Genomic DNA, 21,758 nt, shown 5'->3' with positions numbered 1-21,758 from the left:
ATAAAGTATATATAATCTTAATCAGCATCAGTTCATATTGGATCCTATTACCTGTTGCAATTATTTACATAAACAAATTTATTTCCGGCACAGAGATTTTTGCTCCGGAAGCTACTATAGCTACTATAGTCTAGTAATGCGTTTGTCTGAGACTAGCAACGCAGAAGTTTACATAAATACCTTACGACCAGAGCACAGAGTTCGAATGCTCAAATCTAGACAACAGCTCCAAAATATGAATGAATACTGATATTTATGTTTTGGGAATGCTGGATCATTATATTCAGCGGCCAGATAATCTCCTGTCGGTCAAGATGCAGATGACGGTGGTGATGGAGAAAACGAGGTCCTCGGAAACTCAATTCAGGGTTTTCGCGATGGTAGTGGCTTCATGAGGGAACCAACGAAACCAGCAATTATTAGGCTTAGGAAGTTCAATCTGAATGTCGACACAGAGGACTATTTTAGGGAACTTTTAATGTTGTATTTTCCGTGGAGGGATGAACAGGTAGATTTGCTTAGTGTTAATTGTGATAGCGTGTATGCAGCCAACCTAGAATCTATTGGATTTTGGTATAGCAAGTATAATATTTTAGAGGATTTGGAAGACGTGCTTAGAAGGACCATAGAAGCTGAGGGAAATTTTGAAGAACGGGATCAGACAGATAGTTTAGATAATAAATTTAGGGCTTTGGCGATCCCTGAAATAAATTCTCAACTAAATGTTTAAATGCCGTTACTGTTCCAGAAGATTCGGACAATGTCATCCGACTTATTAAGCTCCCGCCAATTATATCACTTATTTCACACATGTACTGCATAATCCTAAAAAAATAAAATATTTTATGAGTTTGTAGGAGGCGGCAACTATATAACAGTAGGCCAGGTTGAGACCCCTCCTCTGCACTATGGGCAAAAAGTCCCATTTTTACTTTTTTTTTGTGCTCGGTATTATTAAATTGACTTTATTTTTTGAATTAGAAAACTTCAAGAATACTGAAACATATTTTAAAATTTTAGACTTCGCTGGTATTTTGTTATTCGTCCATATTTAAAGACTATAATCTGGCCACTCTAAAAAGAATTTGGCGCGAGAGTGGGTGATTTTTCTTGATATGGAATTTAATCGTCAAGGTAAAATTAATTATTAGCACTAAATGTTTTATACATGTGTTATATTGTCCAATCGTATAATGTGTTGTTGGTATGTTTTTAGGCCGCTGCTAACAAATGTATCTGTGTTTCTGTGGAGTGTAACTTGTGAGACTAGGCAAGGCAATTTTAAAGCTGAATGTTATTAACCAAACTGTTAACATTTTTGCCCGATTTTGCCCAATTTAGGGCAATATTGCAGTTGCAGTTACAATTTTACAGTCAACGTTGCTTGATGTTTGGAGTGACAACAACCGCCTACAAGCTGCTGTGCAGCAGTTTGTTTTGCAAAATATTAATCAGTCTAAATTAAATGATGTCAAGCAAAACATAATTTGAGATAGACTCAGGATACTCTTTGGATTCATTACCACTAATTCGCCAAAATGCAACAGAATGGTCGACCGTTTTAAAGAAAAGCGTTTTTAAAGATGATATTCCACGCGAAACGTCTGGCTGCAAACGCTTGACATACATTGAGTCAGGACCAAGGTTAGGGCGAAAATTGGCATCTGATCTGGTCAATAAAGCGAAGATTCCATGCCACTGTTGTGGCATGCAACTTCAACATTGGCCAAAAAGTTGAAAACGGGCGACACTTATCATCTACTGCAAAAAGCATTGAATAGAGATAATATAGCTGGTATAACGAACCAATTTAAGCAGAAAGAGGTGACAAAAATAAGTCCTGAAAATGCTTTAGCCTTTTTAATTGAAAACAATTTAATAAAACGACAATACATTAATATAAAAGCCATAAGTAAGCTCCATGGATGCGATATTTATGCCCCTTATTCGGAGGTTACAAAAATGAAATTGAAATACAGAACAGAACAAGATAAAATAACTTATTCTGAATCTAAAGTTCAAGTATCACTTCAGAATTTATTGAATCATTCTGCTGACCGCATATTTGAAATGCAGAAAGACGTATGTAATTGCTCAGCTACGGGTTTGATGGCTCAACAGGACAAAGTATATATAAACAGCGATTTCACACGGAGAAGCTTGTTGGATTAGATCAGTCACTGTTTGTAACCACAATAATTCCCTTGAAATTAATAGATTCCAAAAACCAAATGAATTTGTTAAATCCATCTCCTCAATCGGTCAGATTCTGCCGACCCCTTAAAATGAAATTTATTAGGGAAACAACTGAACTTATGTATAAAAAATGAAAAAACTAACTTGGAAGAGCAAATAAAAAAATTAGATGACCACACCTACACTTGCGGAGAGCAAAAAATAATAGTAAAATATGAAGCACATTTGACTTTAATAGATGGCAAAGTTGTAAATGTGTTAACTGGTACAAATTCATGCCAATCCTGCCCATGGCAGGATGGGTGCTAAGCCCAACACACTTTTGATGACGAGAAATATTGAATCGAAAAACTTTCATATGTATACTGATAGCCATATATATGGAATATACTGATAGCCTCAGACAGGCTCAGACAAAGATGACCTTGCGTTACGAAAAAAAAGGATTCAACGTAGATTATGGGATGAAATGGGTCTAAGCTTAGACAACCCTAAACAAAATGGAAGTGCCAATAGTAATGATGGAAATACCGCCAGAAAAGCTTTTGTAGATCTCAAAACGTTATCAACTATTTTAAATTTCAACGAGAACATTTTGAATAATTTTTATTTCATTTTAATTGCTGCATCATGTGAATATAAAGTATGCCCAGAAAAATTTAAAGATTTATGTACGAAAACGTTCAACTTATACGTTGAAACTTATGATTGGTATCCAATGTCTCCAACTGTGCATAAAGTATTGGTACATGGGCTTCAAATAGTGGAAACCTCCGTACTTCCTCTAGGTCCTTTCGGTGAAAATGCGTCAGAAGCCCGCAAAACATTTTACAAACGCGATAAGCTTTCTCATGCAAGGAAAAACAGTCGGCTGAATACCATATCAGACGTGTTCAATAGAGCATTGGATTCCTCTGCCCACTGTTTCAACAATAAATCTAAAGGAACGCCAAAGATTAAATTACAAAATTGCTACCAAGAGATGTTATAACTCTTTTGGAATCTCCTGATATTGAGCTTCCAACAACAGGGGCATGTGTAGAAGTCGCAGATAATGAATTTTAAATACTCGGGCTGGATTCCCTGGAGTTGAAGGAAGAGCTTTGGGAAGAATAAATTATTATCTGGGCATCAAGGTATGGAGACACAAAACTTAATATTGGGCTCTAACTAATTTTTAATTTAATTTTTCATGAACCCAAGTCAACTTTATAATGCAAATTTGCTAAAAATATATTAATTAAATACATTTAGTACAATTTTATTTAATATATTACATTAAAATATTAAAAAAAAAAATTTTAGAAAAAAAAATCGAAAATTGCAATTTTATGGTAAGGTGGGCAGGAGGGAAGGTTTGGTCCAATTGGAAAAAAATCAGAAATTCTATCTTAATTTTTTAGGTATATGTACCAAGTTTCATGTCTATCTTCAAAAAATGGTAAAAATGCCGCAATTTGGGACTTTTTGCCCATAGTGCACTGTGAAATATGAGATTCCTTTTGTTGTTAGCTGGTGTGTTTCCCTCTCGGTCCATTGTAGTGTAGTTTTGCTTAGTTTTGTATACCCGCTACCCATAGGGTAGAAGGGTATTATAGCTTTGTGCCGGCAGGAAATGTATGTAACAGGTAGAAGGAGGCATCTCCGACCCTATAAAGTATATATATTCTTGATCAGCGTCAACAGCCGAGACGATATAGCCATGTCCGTCTGTCCGTCTGTGTGTCTGTCCGTCCGTCCGTATGAAACACTGGATCTCAGAGACTATAAGAAATAGAGCTACAATTTGTTATGTTTGCACACAGATCAAGTTTGTTTCAAATTTTTGCCACGCCCACTTCCGCCCCCGCAAATCAAAAAAATAACAAGCCTAATTTTAAAGCTAGAGTTGCCAGAGTTGTATATACCATAATTACTATAGTAGTTATGATTCCTGAAAATTTGGTTGCGATCAGATAAAAATTGTGGAAGTTATTAAGGAAATACTTTTGTATGGGCAAAAACGCCTACGTACTAGGGGTCTTAGTTGCTTTGGCCGACAATCTGGCACATTGTGCCGTTTATGGTATATTTTGAATGGTGTACTATATCGATATACAAAACATACCATTTGGTATATTTTTAGTATTTTCGGTATATTTTGAAAATGATACCGCATTATTTTGCCTTTATTAAAAATGGGTAGCGGGTATCTCATAGTCGAGCACACTCGACTCTAACTTTCTTACTTGTTTTTTCTGTGAGTTTTATCTTTAAATTGTAAATTAAACAAAAAGCTTTGATATGGAATTTAATCGTCAAGGTATGTAAAATTAATTATTAGCACTAAATGTTTAGTACATGTGTTATACAAAGTTACAAAGTATGCTGCTGCTCTCTCTCCAATACTATTGTCTAACGGTTTTACACCATTCCAAGCCTTTTCAATTAAAAGAAAGTCAACTTTATGACGTTCACTCAACTCTTTACGCAATATCGTGCTCTCTACACGCTTCATCCAGAGCATTGATTCCACGGTCACCGCGTGCTAATCGTTTCCCTAACTTTGTTTCAGGTCCGTAGTAATTGTATCCGGGTATATGAGCCTTAAAAGGTAGAGAGTCTATTATATTTTTTACAAGAGTTTCAGTTTTGAGTTCGAACTAGTTAAATTATAAAAACGTTTGGTAATTTTTTAGCAACCTCAATCAACCAACGTTTCCCATTGAATGAAGTACTTCTCTCTAACATGCGTTTTTAAGACAAAAGAAAAGCATACTAGTACTAAACATTGAGGTTGGTGGACATGGACAGAATAATCAACAACCTCGATATAGTGTTTTGCTACCCAATACAATTAGAGCATTAATTGTTGGGCCATCAAATTGTGGAGAAACCAATGTGATGCTTAGTCTTAAAGAGAGTCCCAATGGTCTCAAATTTAAAATTATTTACATATGTATTTTCAAAGAGTTTATTTATACAAACACAAAAATTAATATTTGGAAAAACTTATTAAACCAATTCGAGGAATTGGATATTTTACGTTCTCTGGAAATGATGCACCACAGGAAGCTAAAAATAATTCCATGATGTTGCATGTGAAAAGCAGGATAATATCCGAAACTCTTTTTGTATGGAAGGACATAAGAATATATATATTCATTTTATTTATGTTCCATTATTCTACTTATACCGAAACATTTAATACGTGACAACGGTAAATTTATTATAATGTTTAAACAAGATTGATTATGTGGGGGCGCTGGAAAGTCCAGAGTTTTCCCGTTTTCCGTTGTAAAAATTAAACACTCGCATTTTTCACTAATAAATAATATATGTATTTAACTTTCAGGGTTTTGTACAAATCGTTGAGCGTTGGGGGGTGATTATACCGTGGCTTAAGAGTCGTGGTTTGGCACTGACCTAGTAATATTACCGACGGCATTTTACCGATCTACTACCGAGCCGCGCTCAGCGGTGGAGAGTTGTGGGAGAGAGAGAGATGTTGAGAGCACTGGAGCTTGAGTTCTTTCTTACGCGTGAGCGCATTGCTGGTGAGCGAAAAGCTTTGAGTGCTTTTCAGGGTGCTGAGGGTGGAGTTCTGTGCCATAGGCAGTCCGCCTTGGCTGGAGAGGATACCTGGCAGCACTACATCCGGGTACACGTCAGCCCCCAAGACTGCAGAGACCGATGCTGAGCGGAACCAGTGCTTGTCAGCCAACACAAGGTTGCTGAAAAAACTGGGCCCGGCTGGTGTGACAGTCCTGGTGGGCGTCGTTGTTTGCAGCTGCGGATCCGTTTTGAAGACGACCTCCCTGCTCATGGGTGACGTCTTGGAGCGCAACATCGCCGTGCAAACTCCTTCTGCGCCCACGCGAGTGACTGATAGGCCCATGGCCACTGCCATCGACTCGCTGATGCGGCATACTGAACAGCACGGATCCAAGAGCACTCGCGCTTCGAAGGCCGTCTTCCCCGTGTCTAGCCAGACCGCCGCGGTGGGGAGAATACTCACTCCCTTGCACTGGAGTAGTGCCGTCAATGTCATGGCGGGGCTAGGCACGGGCCATGGTGTGGTGGTCGTCGCCACAATTCCTGCACAGTCCACCGCTGCGGCAAGTGCCCCCGGAGTGCTGATGAGCCAAGCAGTTGGGACAGTACTTATTGACAAGTACTGCCCGGAGCCGCTTCTCTGGCGTTAGCTGGGCAAAACGCGGACACTTGCGCAGTGCGTGGACACCGCGGCACACCCTACAGCGGAACGAGTTTGTGCCGGGAGGCACATACCCACCCCGCTGGGCGCTGGGGCGCGCTGGTGAGAAGAGCCTTCTCAAGCACACCTCGTCGGAGATGGAGCAGGATTAGCTTCTGGCGGACGCCATGGTGAACTGTAATGGGATAAAAAAAAAGAACAAGAAAAAAAGAAAAACAAATGGAAGAGAAAAATAGAAACAATGGATTAAATGAAAAATGGCACGGTATGAGTTGCATAAGCCGGATGAGAAATCACAGGATAGTGGATGGCAGTAGAGAGAAGAGTGGGAGATTCAGAGCGTGGGTCCCCTTGGAAGGAGGACCAGCTTTGCAACTGGTCGGCGGAAAACACCACGACACGTCTGGATGTCCACCCCACGGACTCTGTCATCTGCGCCCGGGCAAGTGGTCAGCACACGCCCAAGGCGCCATTCTTGTGGTGGGATATTCTCCTCTCTGATGTCACCGATCGGAAGGTCGCGTGAGGGTGACTGCCACTTATTCCGCTTATGCAACTCCTTCAAATACTCATTTTTCCATCGCACACAGAAATGCTGATGGAGAGCCTTGAGCCGTTGCCAGCGATTGCGGATGGACTCCACATCCTCCCTGGACTCTGGCTCCGCCATGGAGAGTAGCGGACCGCCGATCAGGAAATGACCGGGAGTAAGGGCCACCAAGTCGCTCACATCCTCTGATATAGGAGACAGAGGGCGCGAACTGAGGCACGCTTCGATCTTCGAAGCGTCGAAATACACTTCAAGTGGGGTTTTATTGCAGGATCGATCTTAGAGGTTCGTTCGACGGAGAGTTGAGCCGAAGGGGACAAATCAGAGTTTGAGTGGGGGCCTAATAAAGGCTTGCGCTTAGAGGTGCCCTCGACGGACAGTTGAGCCGAAAAAACTGAAATAGACTTGGAGGGGGGTCCTGTCACAGGATCGATCGTAGGAGTTCGACAGTCTCGGGTTTCTAATATATATAGCCGTGAATAAGTCCCGGAAGGTGGGCCAGCGAGTGTACTCGCCTCCGAAAACTTCGGTGTCGCACGGAGGTAAGCGACACCATAGGGACATGAACTGTACGGCTTGCGGTTGTACGGGTGTACGGGGAGTGAGCGCCTGGGATGCATCAGCTATCTGCTCACTTAACTGAGCTGAACACTTCTCGTAGAGATAGATAGCAGTAATCGTACATTGCCTGAATAGTAAGCAACTCGTCTGTCGTCATCTCATCCGACATGACGCAGGAGCAAGGCTCGTACTCCCTCTTGACCTTTTCCCACAAGGCACGCATCTGGTCCCTTCGGACCTGACACGTGTACAGGGATGGGCTGTCAGTAGAAGGCTTGTTGACTCGCGCCGCAAAGTGACTGATACGATAAGTCGCGGCGATGAACTTGGTCAATGCTGAGTCTACTACATTGAGTGCCATTTTTCTTTGCGAACGAGTAACAATTGGCAGCCGAGGGATTGATACGAAAGCAACCTTGGTCTTAGATCAGACGGAGGTTTCGTAACGAAGATCAGAGGCTTGGTACCGGAAGTGGGCGAAACACTAGCTGACCGTGCGGGGAACAGCTGATTGCCGTTCAACTGAATTTTAAAAATGTGAGTAAAAAAAAGTTTATTTTTATAAAAAAACCAAAATACTAATATATTGTTTGCAGGGAAAACACAAATCAACATTCCAGGATGAAGTCATTCTTAATTTTATGCAGGATAAAGAAAGTATGGCGCGTGGATTCGCCAAAGGCTATCGTGTGGCTGCAGAAGCTAAATGGAGCGAGCTTGCCGGTGCATTGAACGCAATTGGGCCTCCAATTTAAGATGTTGCGGGCTGGAAAAAGCTATGAGTATCCCCAGAATTATGACAAACTAATATATTTTATAATATTACATTCCAGGTTTGGTACGATTGGAAGGCGAATATTCGCAAGAAAATTGCCCAGAATAAGGCAGAGGTCAGGGTTACGGGCGGGGGTCCTTACTGCCAGCAACCGCTGACAGCCATGGAGGAGGACGTGGCAAAGCTCTGCGGGCTCTTTGAGATGGTCGAGGGAGTTGGTGCTGTGGCATATGGAGCACCAACCACCATAATAGAAGAAGAGGTGGCTAAGGAAAAAGCCGAGGAGATAGCCACAGAAGAGGAGGAACCGAGCCGCAAGCGTCGCCGCACAGCTGCTGAGGTTGATTTGCAGAGTCTGTGCGTAGCTCAAGTTGAGGAAATGAAGTTAATTAATTCAACAATGTCCAAGCATTTCCAAAAAATGGAAAGTCTTGCACAAGAAGACTTGCATTTAAAAAAGGAGCATTTCCAAAAAATGGAAACTCTTAGACAAGAAGACTTGAATTTAAAAAAGGAGCTACTCTTAAAGTTAGAACAAATTTAAAAAAAAATAAGAATAAATACATTTTAATAACTAAAATGAATAATTTGTTTATTTATTTTGTTATATTGACAGAGATAGAGCAATTTCGTCGCGTACAGATGGCCGTCATCATTTCCTTCAATGTCATATATTCATATCATTCATAGCATGTTCAATATTCTCCAATTGAAAGTCGTCACTTATTGACAAATTCCGTCTTCTACATATGTTGTGCAAAGCACAGGATACGTTAACAATTTGGCAGCAAAAATTGGGCTGATAATTTAAGCATCGTTGTAAACAATAGAAACGGCTTTTAAGAACACCAATTGTTCGTTCTATTATGTTTCTGGCTGCAGCATTTCTTAAATTAAATCGATGCTGATGCGTCCCAATCTCTGCGCTCCAGTAGGGAGTTAACACAAAACTCTCCTGTACGTAGCCAGAATCTGCCAAAACGAAATATTCATTAATTGTTCTCGACAAATATTCCCTGGCGCTTGAATGATTCCAAATGAAAGAATCATGACAGGATCCGGTGTGCGTCGCATCAATAGCGATAATCTCCATATTATAGTTGCAAACCTGTAGGTAAAAGTAAAATCTTAACGTAACTATAACCAATTTAGACCAGAGCTTGCAAATAACTGTCGACCGTTTCTCGTTGTCCGCAAATAAGTGTCTCTCTCTGACACTTTACGAAAAGACTCAGAGAGCAACCGTTTTATGGGTTCTTGAATAAGATCGCTCGCGCTCAGACCACAACCTTTTTTTCTATTCTGTTTTGTTTCGGTTGTTCCAAGACCGTTTTGTCGTATTCAGTGAAAATAAAAGTCTTTTGCGTATGTATTGGTATACATTCACACGCATAGGCAAGCAAATCTTGAAGCGTTCGTTTTGCAGACGAAATACAATAGAATCCGGTTATAACGAAGCCGCTTATAGTGACGAAAACTCGAACGACCCATACAAATTAAATTGATTAAAACATTAATTAATTGTATTTAAAAAACCTATGGCAACTATAAAATAAACAAAATTTTATTTTTCTTCTTTTGGTTAGTGGGTCTTTCGGATATAACGACGGTCCCTTGAAAGTCGCTATAACCGGATTCTACTGTATTTCGTCTGCAAAACGAACGCAACAACAACGAAAGTAAGTGTGAAGACCGTTTGCGTTGAGTTTTTCGGTCAATCGGTCTTTTGCTGACTCTCTTTGTGCGAGCGTTTCTCGTTCCGCTCTTTACGCACTGCTCATTGAACGACCGAAATACAAAGAGCTCAACGAAAAGCGCTCAACAGAAAACAGAAATGAAGACAGCAAAAGTCTCTTGCTCAGAGCGAGAGCGAGAGCGAAAGAGTACGAACTTTTTCGGTTATGCTCGCAACGAGAGCACAACAAAAAAAACGGTCGACAGTTATTTGCAAGCTATGATTTAGACATTCTACTTACAACCATGGCGTTCATGCTGTAATAGCCCTTTCTGTTAAAAAAAACAGAGGCAGACAAACAAACAGAGGTTTCACTATTTTTATATGAGTTCCATCCACGCAGGCGACTATTCTTGGCAGTTGATGTCTGCTAAAGAAGTATTCACTAGATTTCCGCATTTGCTGGCTAGACATCTGAAGGCAAATTGTGTCCTGACAAAGAAGCCTGTCCAGCAACGGAATAAATATATGGAGAATTTTCCCAAATGTGCTTCGTCCTATATTTATATGGTGGTCCTTGGCGATTGAGAACTGATAACATCCAGGATATCGCAACACAGAAGTCAATTGCATAGAGTGAGACAGTGTCGTTACTTTTAAATGTGGCTTGACTGTCTCCAATATGTTTTTAAAAGTGTCTTTATCAATCCAAAATGATTGGACAAATCTGCAATAAACATAAATTAGAGGCAAAATTTTGAATGTTGTGAATGTGACTTACCGGTCGTCAGACATATTAAAAACACATGTATTACATCTTAATTGCTTAGATTTTCTTAAGTCAAATAACTTTTGCTTTCTTTTGGCTTAAAAAGATGCAATTGAAAATAAAAAAGGCATTTTTTCGCGTTGTTTGCTGCGGACCAAACCTCAAATCAGCTGTTTCGGCAGCAAGAAATGATGAGAAATGAAACGTTTCGATAGCAAAAAGATAACTAAAAACTTGTGAAAACCGGAGCACCTAAAAACGAAAATCTCGGTTTTGGTCCCAAAACGAAAAGTGAAAACCGGAGCATGCCTGATAGTTTACTACTGTAAAAGAAACGGTGGAAACGGAGCACATTCACCGGAGAATTGATGAAGAACATAATTAACCTATTCACGACAGATTAGGATCCGAAAAAATAAAATTAATAATATTTAAAAAAGTACCTTAATCCACAAGGAACCTAACAATTATTGTTACATTGAAGGATATTTTCCGATTACAATAGAATTAATTGTGGAAGATAAATTTAGAGGAAGACGATTAAATAATGTACGGAACTTTTATACTGAGCCTATAAGATCCTCTGACTTAGGTATTTACCTAGTAGATGCGGAGCCTAGTAGTTAATTTGTAAAGAAGTCGCAATCCCATATTTAAAGGATATAATTATAATGCCGTTACTTCACCATATTGATTATTGTGGATATTATCGTACTTTTACCTGTTTAAACCTAAATTATGTCATATATATAAAAGACCCAAGAATCAACAATCGGGTTGTGTATAGGCGATGTCAGATAGCCCAGCCAGAAATATTCAGCGGTTGGAGTTTCGTAACACCGGTAAGTTTAAAACAAATATTTAAGACATCTGTAGCTGTCTGTTGTTTTTAGATAAGAGATCGTGCAAATGTGGATTATTTCGGATCTCACCGAACTAGTTAGTTCCTCACGAGGTAAGTCTCTAAGGTGAGGGCCTGCTGATCAGAGAGAGAACGACTCTGTGTGCGTTTTATAGCATTATAAGTTTGTGTCGGCAGGAAATGTATGTAACAGGTAGAAGGAGGAATCTCCGACCCTATAAAGTACTACTATAGTCTAGTAATGCGTTTGTCTGAGACTAGCAACGCAGAAGTTTACATAAATACCTCACGACCAGAGCACAGAGTTCGAATGCTCAAATCTAGACAACAGCTCCAAAATATGAATAAATACTGATATTTATGTTTTGGGAATGCTGGATCATTGTATTCAGCGGCCAGATCATCTCCTGTCGGTCAACACGTCAAGATGCAGATGACGGTGGTGATGGAGAAAACGAGGTCCTAGGAAACTCAATTCAGGCTCTTCGCGATGGTAGTGGCTTCATTTGGGAACGAACCAAACCAGCAATTATTAGGTTTAGGAAGTTCAATCTGAATGTCGACACAGAGGACTATTTTAGGGAACTTTTAATGTTGTATTTTCCGTGGAGGGATGAACAGGTAGATTTGCTTAGTGTTAATTGTGATAGCGTGTATGCAGCCAACCTAGAATCTATTGGATTTTGGTATAGCAAGTATAATATTTTAGAGGATTTGGAAGACGTGCTTAGAAGGACCATAGAAGCTGAGGGAAATTTTGAAGAACGGGATCAGACAGATAGTTTAGATAATAATTTTAGGGCTTTGGCGATCCCTGAAATAAATTCTCAACTAAATGTTTAAATGCCGTTACTGTTCCAGAAGATTCGGACAATGTCATCCGACTTATTAAGCTCCCGCCAATTATATCACTTATTTCACACATGTACTGCATAATCCTAAAAAAATAAAATATTTTATGAGTTTGTAGGAGGCGGCAACTATATAACAGTAGGCCAGGTTGAGACCCCTCCTCTGCACTATGGGCAAAAAGTCCCATTTTTACTTTTTTGTGCTCGGTATTATTAAATTGACTTTATTTCTTGAATTAGAAAACTTCAAGAATACTGAAACATATTTTAAAAATTTTAGACTTCGCTGGTATTTTGTTATTCGTCCATATTTAAAGACTATAATCTGGCCACTCTAAAAAAAGAATTTGGCGCGAGAGTGGGTGATTTTTTCTTGATATGGAATTTAATCGTCAAGGTAAAATTAATTATTAGCACTAAATGTTTTATACATGTGTTATATTGTCCAATCGTATAATGTGTTGTTGGTATGTTTTTAGGCCGCTGCTAACAAATGTATCTGTGTTTCTGTGGAGTGTAACTTGTGAGACTAGGCAAGGCAATTTTAAAGCTGAATGTTATTAACCAAACTGTTAACATTTTTGCCCGATTTTGCCCAATTTAGGGCAATATTGCAGTTGCAGTTACAATTTTACAGTCAACGTTGCTTGATGTTTGGAGTGACAACAACCGCCTACAAGCTGCTGTGCAGCAGTTTGTTTTGCAAAATATTAATCAGTCTAAATTAAATGATGTCAAGCAAAACATAATTTGAGATAGACTCAGGATACTCTTTGGATTCATTACCACTAATTCGCCAAAATGCAACAGAATGGTCGACCGTTTTAAAGAAAAGCGTTTTTAAAGATGATATTCCACGCGAAACGTCTGGCTGCAAACGCTTGACATACATTGAGTCAGGACCAAGGTTAGGGCGAAAATTGGCATCTGATCTGGTCAATAAAAGCGAAGATTCCATGCCACTGTTGTGGCATGCAACTTCAACATTGGCCAAAAAGTTGAAAACGGGCGACACTTATCATCTACTGCAAAAAGCATTGAATAGAGATAATATAGCTGGTATAACGAACCAATTTAAGCAGAAAGAGGTGACAAAAATAAGTCCTGAAAATGCTTTAGCCTTTTTAATTGAAAACAATTTAATAAAACGACAATACATTAATATAAAAGCCATAAGTAAGCTCCATGGATGCGATATTTATGCCCCTTATTCGGAGGTTACAAAAATGAAATTGAAATACAGAACAGAACAAGATAAAATAACTTATTCTGAATCTAAAGTTCAAGTATCACTTCAGAATTTATTGAATCATTCTGCTGACCGCATATTTGAAATGCAGAAAGACGTATGTAATTGCTCAGCTACGGGTTTGATGGCTCAACAGGACAAAGTATATATAAACAGCGATTTCACACGGAGAAGCTTGTTGGATTAGATCAGTCACTGTTTGTAACCACAATAATTCCCTTGAAATTAATAGATTCCAAAAACCAAATGAATTTGTTAAATCCATCTCCTCAATCGGTCAGATTCTGCCGACCCCTTAAAATGAAATTTATTAGGAAACAACTGAACTTATGTATAAAAATGAAAAACTAACTTGGAAGAGCAAATAAAAAATTAGATGACCACACCTACACTTGCGGAGAGCAAAAAATAATAGTAAAATATGAAGCACATTTGACTTTAATAGATGGCAAAGTTGTAAATAAGTTAACTGGTACAAATTCATGCCAATCCTGCCCATTATGTGGTGCTAAGCCCAACACACTTTTGATGACGAGAAATATTGAATCGAAAAACTTTCATATGTATACTGATAGCCATATATATGGAATATACTGATAGCCTCAGACAGGCTCAGACAAAGATGACCTTGCGTTACGAAAAAAAAGGATTCAACGTAGATTATGGGATGAAATGGGTCTAAGCTTAGACAACCCTAAACAAAATGGAAGTGCCAATAGTAATGATGGAAATACCGCCAGAAAAGCTTTTGTAGATCTCAAAACGTTATCAACTATTTTAAATTTCAACGAGAACATTTTGAATAATTTTTATTTCATTTTAATTGCTGCATCATGTGAATATAAAGTATGCCAAGAAAAATTTAAAGATTTATGTACGAAAACGTTCAACTTATACGTTGAAACTTATGATTGGTATCCAATGTCTCCAACTGTGCATAAAGTATTGGTACATGGGCTTCAAATAGTGGAAACCTCCGTACTTCCTCTAGGTCCTTTCGGTGAAAATGCGTCAGAAGCCCGCAAAACATTTTACAAACGCGATAAGCTTTCTCATGCAAGGAAAAACAGTCGGCTGAATACCATATCAGACGTGTTCAATAGAGCATTGGATTCCTCTGCCCACTGTTTCAACAATAAATCTAAAGGAACGCCAAAGATTAAATTACAAAATTGCTACCAAGAGATGTTATAGCTCTTTTGGAATCTCCTGATATTGAGCTTCCAACAACAGGGGCATGTGTAGAAGTCGCAGATAATGAATTTTAAATACTCGGGCTGGATTCCCTGGAGTTGAAGGAAGAGCTTTGGGAAGAATAAATTATTATCTGGGCATCAAGGTATGGAGACACAAAACTTAATATTGGGCTCTAACTAATTTTTAATTTAATTTTTCATGAACCCAAGTCATCTTTATAATGCAAATTTGCTAAAAATATATTAATTAAATACATTTAGTACAATTTTATTTAATATATTACATTAAAATATTAAAAAAAAAAATTTCAGAAAAAAAAATCGAAAATTGCAATTTTATGGTAAGGTGGGCAGGAGGGAAGGTTTGGTCCAATTGGAAAAAAATCAGAAATTCTATCTTAATTTTTTAGGTATATGTACCAAGTTTCATGTCTATCTTCAAAAAATGGTAAAAATGCCGCAATTTGGGACTTTTTGCCCATAGTGCACTGTGAAATATGAGATTCCTTTTGTTGTTAGCTGGTGTGTTTCCCTCTCGGTCCATTGGAGTGTAGTTTTGCTTAGTTTTGTATACCCGCTACCCATAGGGTAGAAGGGTATTATAGCTTTGTGCCGGCAGGAAATGTATGTAACAGGTAGAAGGAGGCATATCAAGAAATACTTTTGCATGAGCTAAAACGCTTACTTACTGGGGGTCTTGGTATATTTTGTAAATAATACCGCAATATTTTGCTTTTATTCAAAATGGGTAGCGGGTATCTCACAGTCGAGCAGACTCGAGTGTAGCTCTCTTACTTGTTATTATCTCACATTTGACATTCTCACAAGTGACGCTAAATATAAATTATATATATTATTATATTATATTTTTATAAAAATTTGATTTTCCAACTACAGACTAAGATTTGGAGGCTATCTCCTTGATATGCTAGAATTACCGGGCACATATGTATATCAGGACTGCCTTTCAGAAAGAAGGGTCTTCATTCAAGCCAAATTTCAAGAAATATTTAAAAAACTCCAAGTTCGGCACATCGAACTCGGCATTCAAACCGCCTTCGAGTGCCTCAAAAACTCAAGCTGCGATGACCAACCAATAGTGGAAGCAGACTTAGTAAAACCACAGAGTTAGAGCATGAAGTTTTACCAGATTTTCAAAAACTAAATCACGAAATTCAAAACGTATTAAATCCGTTTGATAGAGAGTCGAAAAGACCGCACTTGGATTGTGTTCGTGGCGGCACTGAAAATCCCACAAAAGAAATCTCTTTCCCGCAAACACAATGATAACACTCGCGTTTTCTATTTTATACATATATTTCAACTTTCGGGTTATTGCAATCAAACCTCACAGAGTAGGGGTTGTTGGGGGTGACCGCTTTAGAATAAGTGTAAGTCGACACTGCCGACGGCATTTTGCAGATCTAGCGCGGTACCCTTGCAAAGCTCGGCTCTGCAGTGGAGAGTTGTGGGAGAGAGAGAAGTTGAGTGCACTGGATCTTGAGTGCTTTCTTACGCGTGAGCACATTGTGGGTGAGCGAAAAGCATTGAGTGTTTTTGGGTCGGCGGAACGGAAAGTGTGCCACTCACCTACAATGCGCATCAACTTTCACCCCCCTGCAATATTGGTGGAATTCTTTACAATGGGGAGTCTGCCTTGACTTGGGAGGATACCCGACTATATCTGGATAGAGTGGGTGATGTCTTGAAGCGCAACGTCGCCGTGCAGACTTCTTCAGCGCTCACGCGAGGGATGTAGAGGCCCATGATGCAGCTTACGGTCATGATGCGGCTTACATGTCACGGATCCAAAAGCACTCGCGTTTCGAAAGTCGTTTTCCCTTGTCTAGCCAGATCGCCGCAGTGGGGAGTATGCTTAAAGCACCTCTCACACTAGAGCGAATAAATCGCAGCGATAGCGGCGCGAATAAACCGCGTGATGTGTTCCGCGCCAAAATCGCAAGTGTGTTCACACCGCGGCGAATTTATTCGCAGTTTTTTTATTCGCAAAAATGTTTTCGTCAGATGAAGTGCTTTTATTAACGTTGTTATTAGAAGAAAATGAGAAAAATGAGTGAGTATTAAATATTAAATATTTTTTTACTAATACGATAAGCAGCTCCTCTTTTGCCATTGCACTGTGGTTCTGCTTGTATGGAAGCGCGTCCAAAAATGCTTTTAATGGCATTAGAAGGCTGAAAGTAAATAGTGTTTGTAGTTGAAAAAATCCGCCAACCAATGAACCCCAAACAATAAAATTTAAGAAATAATGAAACAATAACAAATTATGAACCATTTAAGTACTAAACAAAATTTATAATGGTTGTAACTACAAAATTATACAAAAATTTTAGGATGTCTCCTCAAGCAAGCTATTAACTGAGGGAAATAATTTTAAATTGTCCTTTTTTTCAATATTTCTCTGCCCAGTAATATATAGGTCGGACCGTAAAAGCAAATAATTCAATATGTGTGTATTTGTCTGCATTTCTTTATTTCTTTCTTGTTCGCCTCTGCAGCTTCCTCCGAGAGCTCTCCAATTGAAACAATTGCGTGCTCTATAATAGCAGATCCGTGAATAAGCACCTTGTGAACCGTCGCAGGCAAATAGTACCAGGGATACTCCTTGATTAACCCTTTCGCAGTATCGAGGGCATATTCATTAAATTTGTGTACGTTGATTTTGTATCCCGATGCCAAAGCTTGCAGTAAGGTGGAACAACGATGAATCAAATTTTCATTAAGGCTTGTAATTTCTGCAGACAACCGAGGATTCGAAACAAATTTTCTCGCTACATTGCCATCGTTGGATGTTCCTTTGCCACCATCTCTAGGCTGGTCCACTATTAAGCTCATTTTATCTCGAAAATCCCATTGAACTTCTCTCTTTCTTTCTAAAACTTTTTGTTTTTGTTGGGGCCCTCTGGCTTGCCACATTTTTATGACTGACTTATAAGAAAGGTAAAGAAAGTATTCAAAGTATCTTATTTTTGCATGGAGTGGAGATAATCCAAACTCGAAATATTTTGTTGATACCTTTTTGTCCAAACATTCATTCAAATTGTTCATCTCTTCGCAAATATAACATTTAGTGGAGTGCGATAAACTTAAAGCGTTCCAAACTTTTCCATCTACCATAGTTAATTGTAAGGTATGCTCAACGAATATTTTTCTCTTTTGGACACATAGTTCTGTAGGTATTAGAAAATTTATTTTCTCCTTGAAGTATTTCTCCTCTGATTTTGATACTTCGGTCGTCTCTTTTTTAAACTGGAATCGAATTGGTCTGCAACATAATCATTTGCAATTGTTTCAATAACATTAGATTGAAGCTCAAGTATTCTCGAGGCTGTGTTATTTAACAAGCTTTGAAGTTCGACTTCTGCGTAGGATTCGTCTACAGATATGTTGTCAGGATATCTATCTGTTTTAGAGCTTAAAATGCATTGATAGCTAGGAAAAATTTCGAATAATATTTTGCTGTTTACAAAATTCCGAATCAACAAATATTGGTGTTTGGTCATTCCGGTGTCCATTAAAAGAAAAATTACTTCTGTGGGATCCGCTGGCAATACATTTTGGGTTTGGTTTTCGTTGCGTAATGCAGAGACAGTGGTCTCATCAATTTCGACCAGCTGAGCTATACCCCGACGCTTAGTCCTCGTTGAAGACTCCATAAAATTTAGTTTTTTACGGCCGCGTGGAGCACTTTCCGCATTTTCTTGGGGTACATTTTTTGTATTTTTCAATAAAATTGTTTGCGTTGTAGTCAGCCAATCAGACTCATATTGTAAAATAAACGATTTCTTACGTTTACAACGCATCCAAAAATCAACAATTTTTTTGCAAATGTACTCAATTGGTTGAATACACGCATTCAGTTTATCTCTAAAGCCGTTGTTTATTAAATTTTGTTGGACATCAGCAATTACTTGTAATTTTCCAGCGTGTGTGCCTTTTTTGGATCACCATATATTAAAAATATGTAGGCGTGCGAACACACACTGACTTATGTCGCCTATGAAATTAAAAGTTAAAAACAAAAATTTTTAAATATTACGAAGTTTTATACACAATGTAAACCACAAGTAAAGACGAAGACAAACACGCAAAACAAACACAGGGGCTCTGCTGGACAGGTTTGACCTTGAAGAAATCGTCAAGTTTCTGCAGCTGACCTAAACACTTTTATTAAGTAACAAGTAAGAAAGTTACAGTCGAGTGTACTCGACTGTGAGATACCCGCTACCCATTTTGAATAAAAGCAATATTTTTTGCGGTATATTTATCAAAATATACCAAATATAATACAAAAATACTAAAAATATACCAAATGGTATATGTGGTATATCGATATAGTACCGCATTCAAAATATACCATAGACGGCACAATATACCAGATTGTCAGCCAAAGTAACTAAGACCCCTCTTAAGTAGGCGTTTTTGCCCATACAAAAGTATTTCTTTAATAACTTCGACAATTTTTATCTGATCGTAACCAAATTTTAAGGAATCATAACTACTATAGTTTTTATTGTATATATATATATATAGCTCTATCTCTTATAGTCTCTGAGATCTAGGTGTTCAGACGGACAGACAGACAGACGGACATGGCTAGATCGTCTCGGCTGTTGACGCTGATCAAGAATATATATATACTTTATAGGGTCGGAGATGCCTCCTTCTACCTGTTACATACATTTCCTGCCGGCACAAAGTTATAATACCCTTCTACCCTATGGGTAATACAATGAACATAATATCTATAGGGGAATCGGGGGGGAACTCAACTAAAACTTTAGGTAAACATAAAAAACACGTTCACAAAATACACAAAAAATATTAAATCGAATTTGTTAATTTCACTACAAAATTTGTTGGATTTATTTAACCCCTAATATATACATACATTTAAAGTAAATACCTTAAACTTCAAAATGCATTTTGAATAATGAAAATCGGCTCACTATGACAAACGTTTGACCACTTTGAATCGCAATTTTGTTTTGTAAAAATTCTTGCTTAGTACAGCTGCACTGCAAAAATGTACACATGATCACGTTTTGCATTCTATTTTTAGAAAGTCCTGTTAGATTTCCAGACAAAACCGGTTTGCCATCAAGAAGTTTGAACATTTTAGAGACAATTTGCGTGCAATTTTTTTCTATTCTTTGTTAGCACTTTTTTTGATTTTTAGCCTTTTGCGGAACCACTGTGCATTGTTTACATTAGTGCACGTGTGAATGACAATAAATGACTGCTATGAATAAAGACATTGCGCATAAACAGCTAAACGCATAAACGTCACATGTGATGATTTTTTAAAAATATTTTTTTTAATAAAAGTGAATGATTATAAGTTAAAAACTGCTTCTCATATTATATTATTATTATTATATGGTATCAAAAGCCAAAAAATAGTAATTTAACATGTCAACAAGGCACAAATTGAACACATGCATCACATGTGACGTCATCAGCGTAGAACATGAGCAAATTTCTGGGCAACCTAATTTTATCGTTCTTGGCGGCAAGCGCCGTCGAAACGAATTCCCTCCGCTTTGGTGTGCAATGCACACTGTGCATACGTTCATAATTATATATTCGTGCCGCTGCGATTTACTCGCTCTGGTGTGAGAGATGCCTAATCCTTTGCCCTTGAGAAGTACTGTCAGCGTCATAGCGGGGATAGGCACGGGACTGATGCGTTGGTGAATGGGCCGACGGATGCCGGTGTCGCGCCATCCGCCACTTGGAACGTGGCTGGTGTGGTGGTCCTCGCCACAATGCACGGTATATCGTTGCGTCAAGTGCCCCCTGAGTGCTGATGAGCCAGGCAGTTGGAACCAGTACTGCCCGGAAACGCTTCTTTGGTGTTGGATGAACCGGGGACACTTGCGCAGTGCGTGGATACCGCGGCACACCCGACAACGAAACGAGTCTGTGTCGGTAGCCACGGTAACGTCGCGTGGTGCAGGGGAAGAAGCCATCTCCATGAGGGTGGCTGCTCTCTGAGATGATGGCGATTGCGCCGGTGAGAACAGCAGTCCCAGTCACGCCAGTTCAGTGAGATCGGTCTGTAGTTTGTTATATCTGTTTTGGTTGAGTTGGGTTTTAATATTGTAACGAACCGTCACAACCGTCACGCCGGGGTAACTAGCGCTGTCCAGTGGTCGAAATACGAAATTTGTATTTGCTAAAACCCTACGAATCGAGTATCACAAGGTGTGAGATCAATCTTCGTACCTGATCGGGGCGGAGATCTCGATGGAAAAGGAAAAACAGTAGTTGTTTTTAACGAAAATATTTATATATAATATATACTTCTGGGATTGTCCTCAGGTCCAACGTCGAAATGTACAATTGTTTTATGGGCGGAGATAGACACAATACCACTATACTCGTATCAATATATGAACAGTGGGTTTGGCTGTGGCTGCTTGGCGAGGAAGCACGAGGAGTACGGCGCGGGTGTCGCGGATGTCAGTGGGTAAGCACACTGATTTCGTTGCACTGTAGTAGTTTGTAGTGACACAACTACAGCTAACGGGAAGATGCTGTGTTTCGCTCGAACGATATAAAACGAGACGCGCAGCGTGGGGGAAATGGTCGCTAGCGTGTAATCACACTGGCCCAGTCACACTGTACGCACTGTCTAACGTTGACTGTAGTAGTTGTAGGCACACTACTACAGCTAACGGAAGAATTCTGTGTCTTGCGCGAACGATCGAAAACCGAGATGTAATCACACTATATACACTATTCTAGCGTTGATTGTAGTAATTTGTAGTCATACTACTTTGGAGTCAATGTATACAAGTATCAAGCATCAAACTTGAACGTACTTGCAGAGTATGCCTTGGCTGCGGGGTGAAA

The 21,758-nt window shown here is 39.0% G+C and overlaps 2 protein-coding genes across 2 annotated transcripts; one reads left to right on the top strand and one right to left on the bottom strand.

Annotated features, from left to right (window-relative positions):
* The first annotated feature begins 8,161 nt into the window (after positions 1-8,161).
* LOC132783863 (uncharacterized) lies at positions 8,162-8,821 on the top strand. The gene is made up of 2 exons (XM_060789157.1): positions 8,162-8,191; positions 8,336-8,821. Exons 1-2 carry the CDS (start codon positions 8,162-8,164, stop codon positions 8,819-8,821), a joined length of 516 nt encoding a protein of 171 aa, XP_060645140.1.
* Positions 8,822-8,944: 123 nt separating this feature from the next.
* Positions 8,945-20,872, bottom strand: LOC132783862 (putative nuclease HARBI1). The gene is given in 5 exon segments (XM_060789156.1): positions 8,945-9,385; positions 10,254-10,304; positions 10,307-10,679; positions 10,734-10,818; positions 20,506-20,872. Coding segments are annotated over 5 exon segments (1,317 nt in total).
* Positions 20,873-21,758: the final 886 nt, after the last annotated feature.

Source organism: Drosophila nasuta, chromosome 2R (assembly GCF_023558535.2).
Source record: "Drosophila nasuta strain 15112-1781.00 chromosome 2R, ASM2355853v1, whole genome shotgun sequence".
Lineage (NCBI taxonomy): Eukaryota > Metazoa > Arthropoda > Insecta > Diptera > Drosophilidae > Drosophila > Drosophila nasuta.
Note: the sequence above shows the minus strand (reverse complement) of the source record. Positions and strands in the feature narration are given on the sequence as shown.

Excerpts from the sequence above, each read along its gene's own strand:
- LOC132783863 (XM_060789157.1), top strand. The coding sequence starts at position 8,162 with ATGGCGCGTGGATTCGCCAAAGGCTATCGT. Across the intron at positions 8,192-8,335 it reads GATTCGCCAAAGGCTATCGT|GTTTGGTACGATTGGAAGGC; the intron begins GTGGCTGCAGAA and ends ATTACATTCCAG.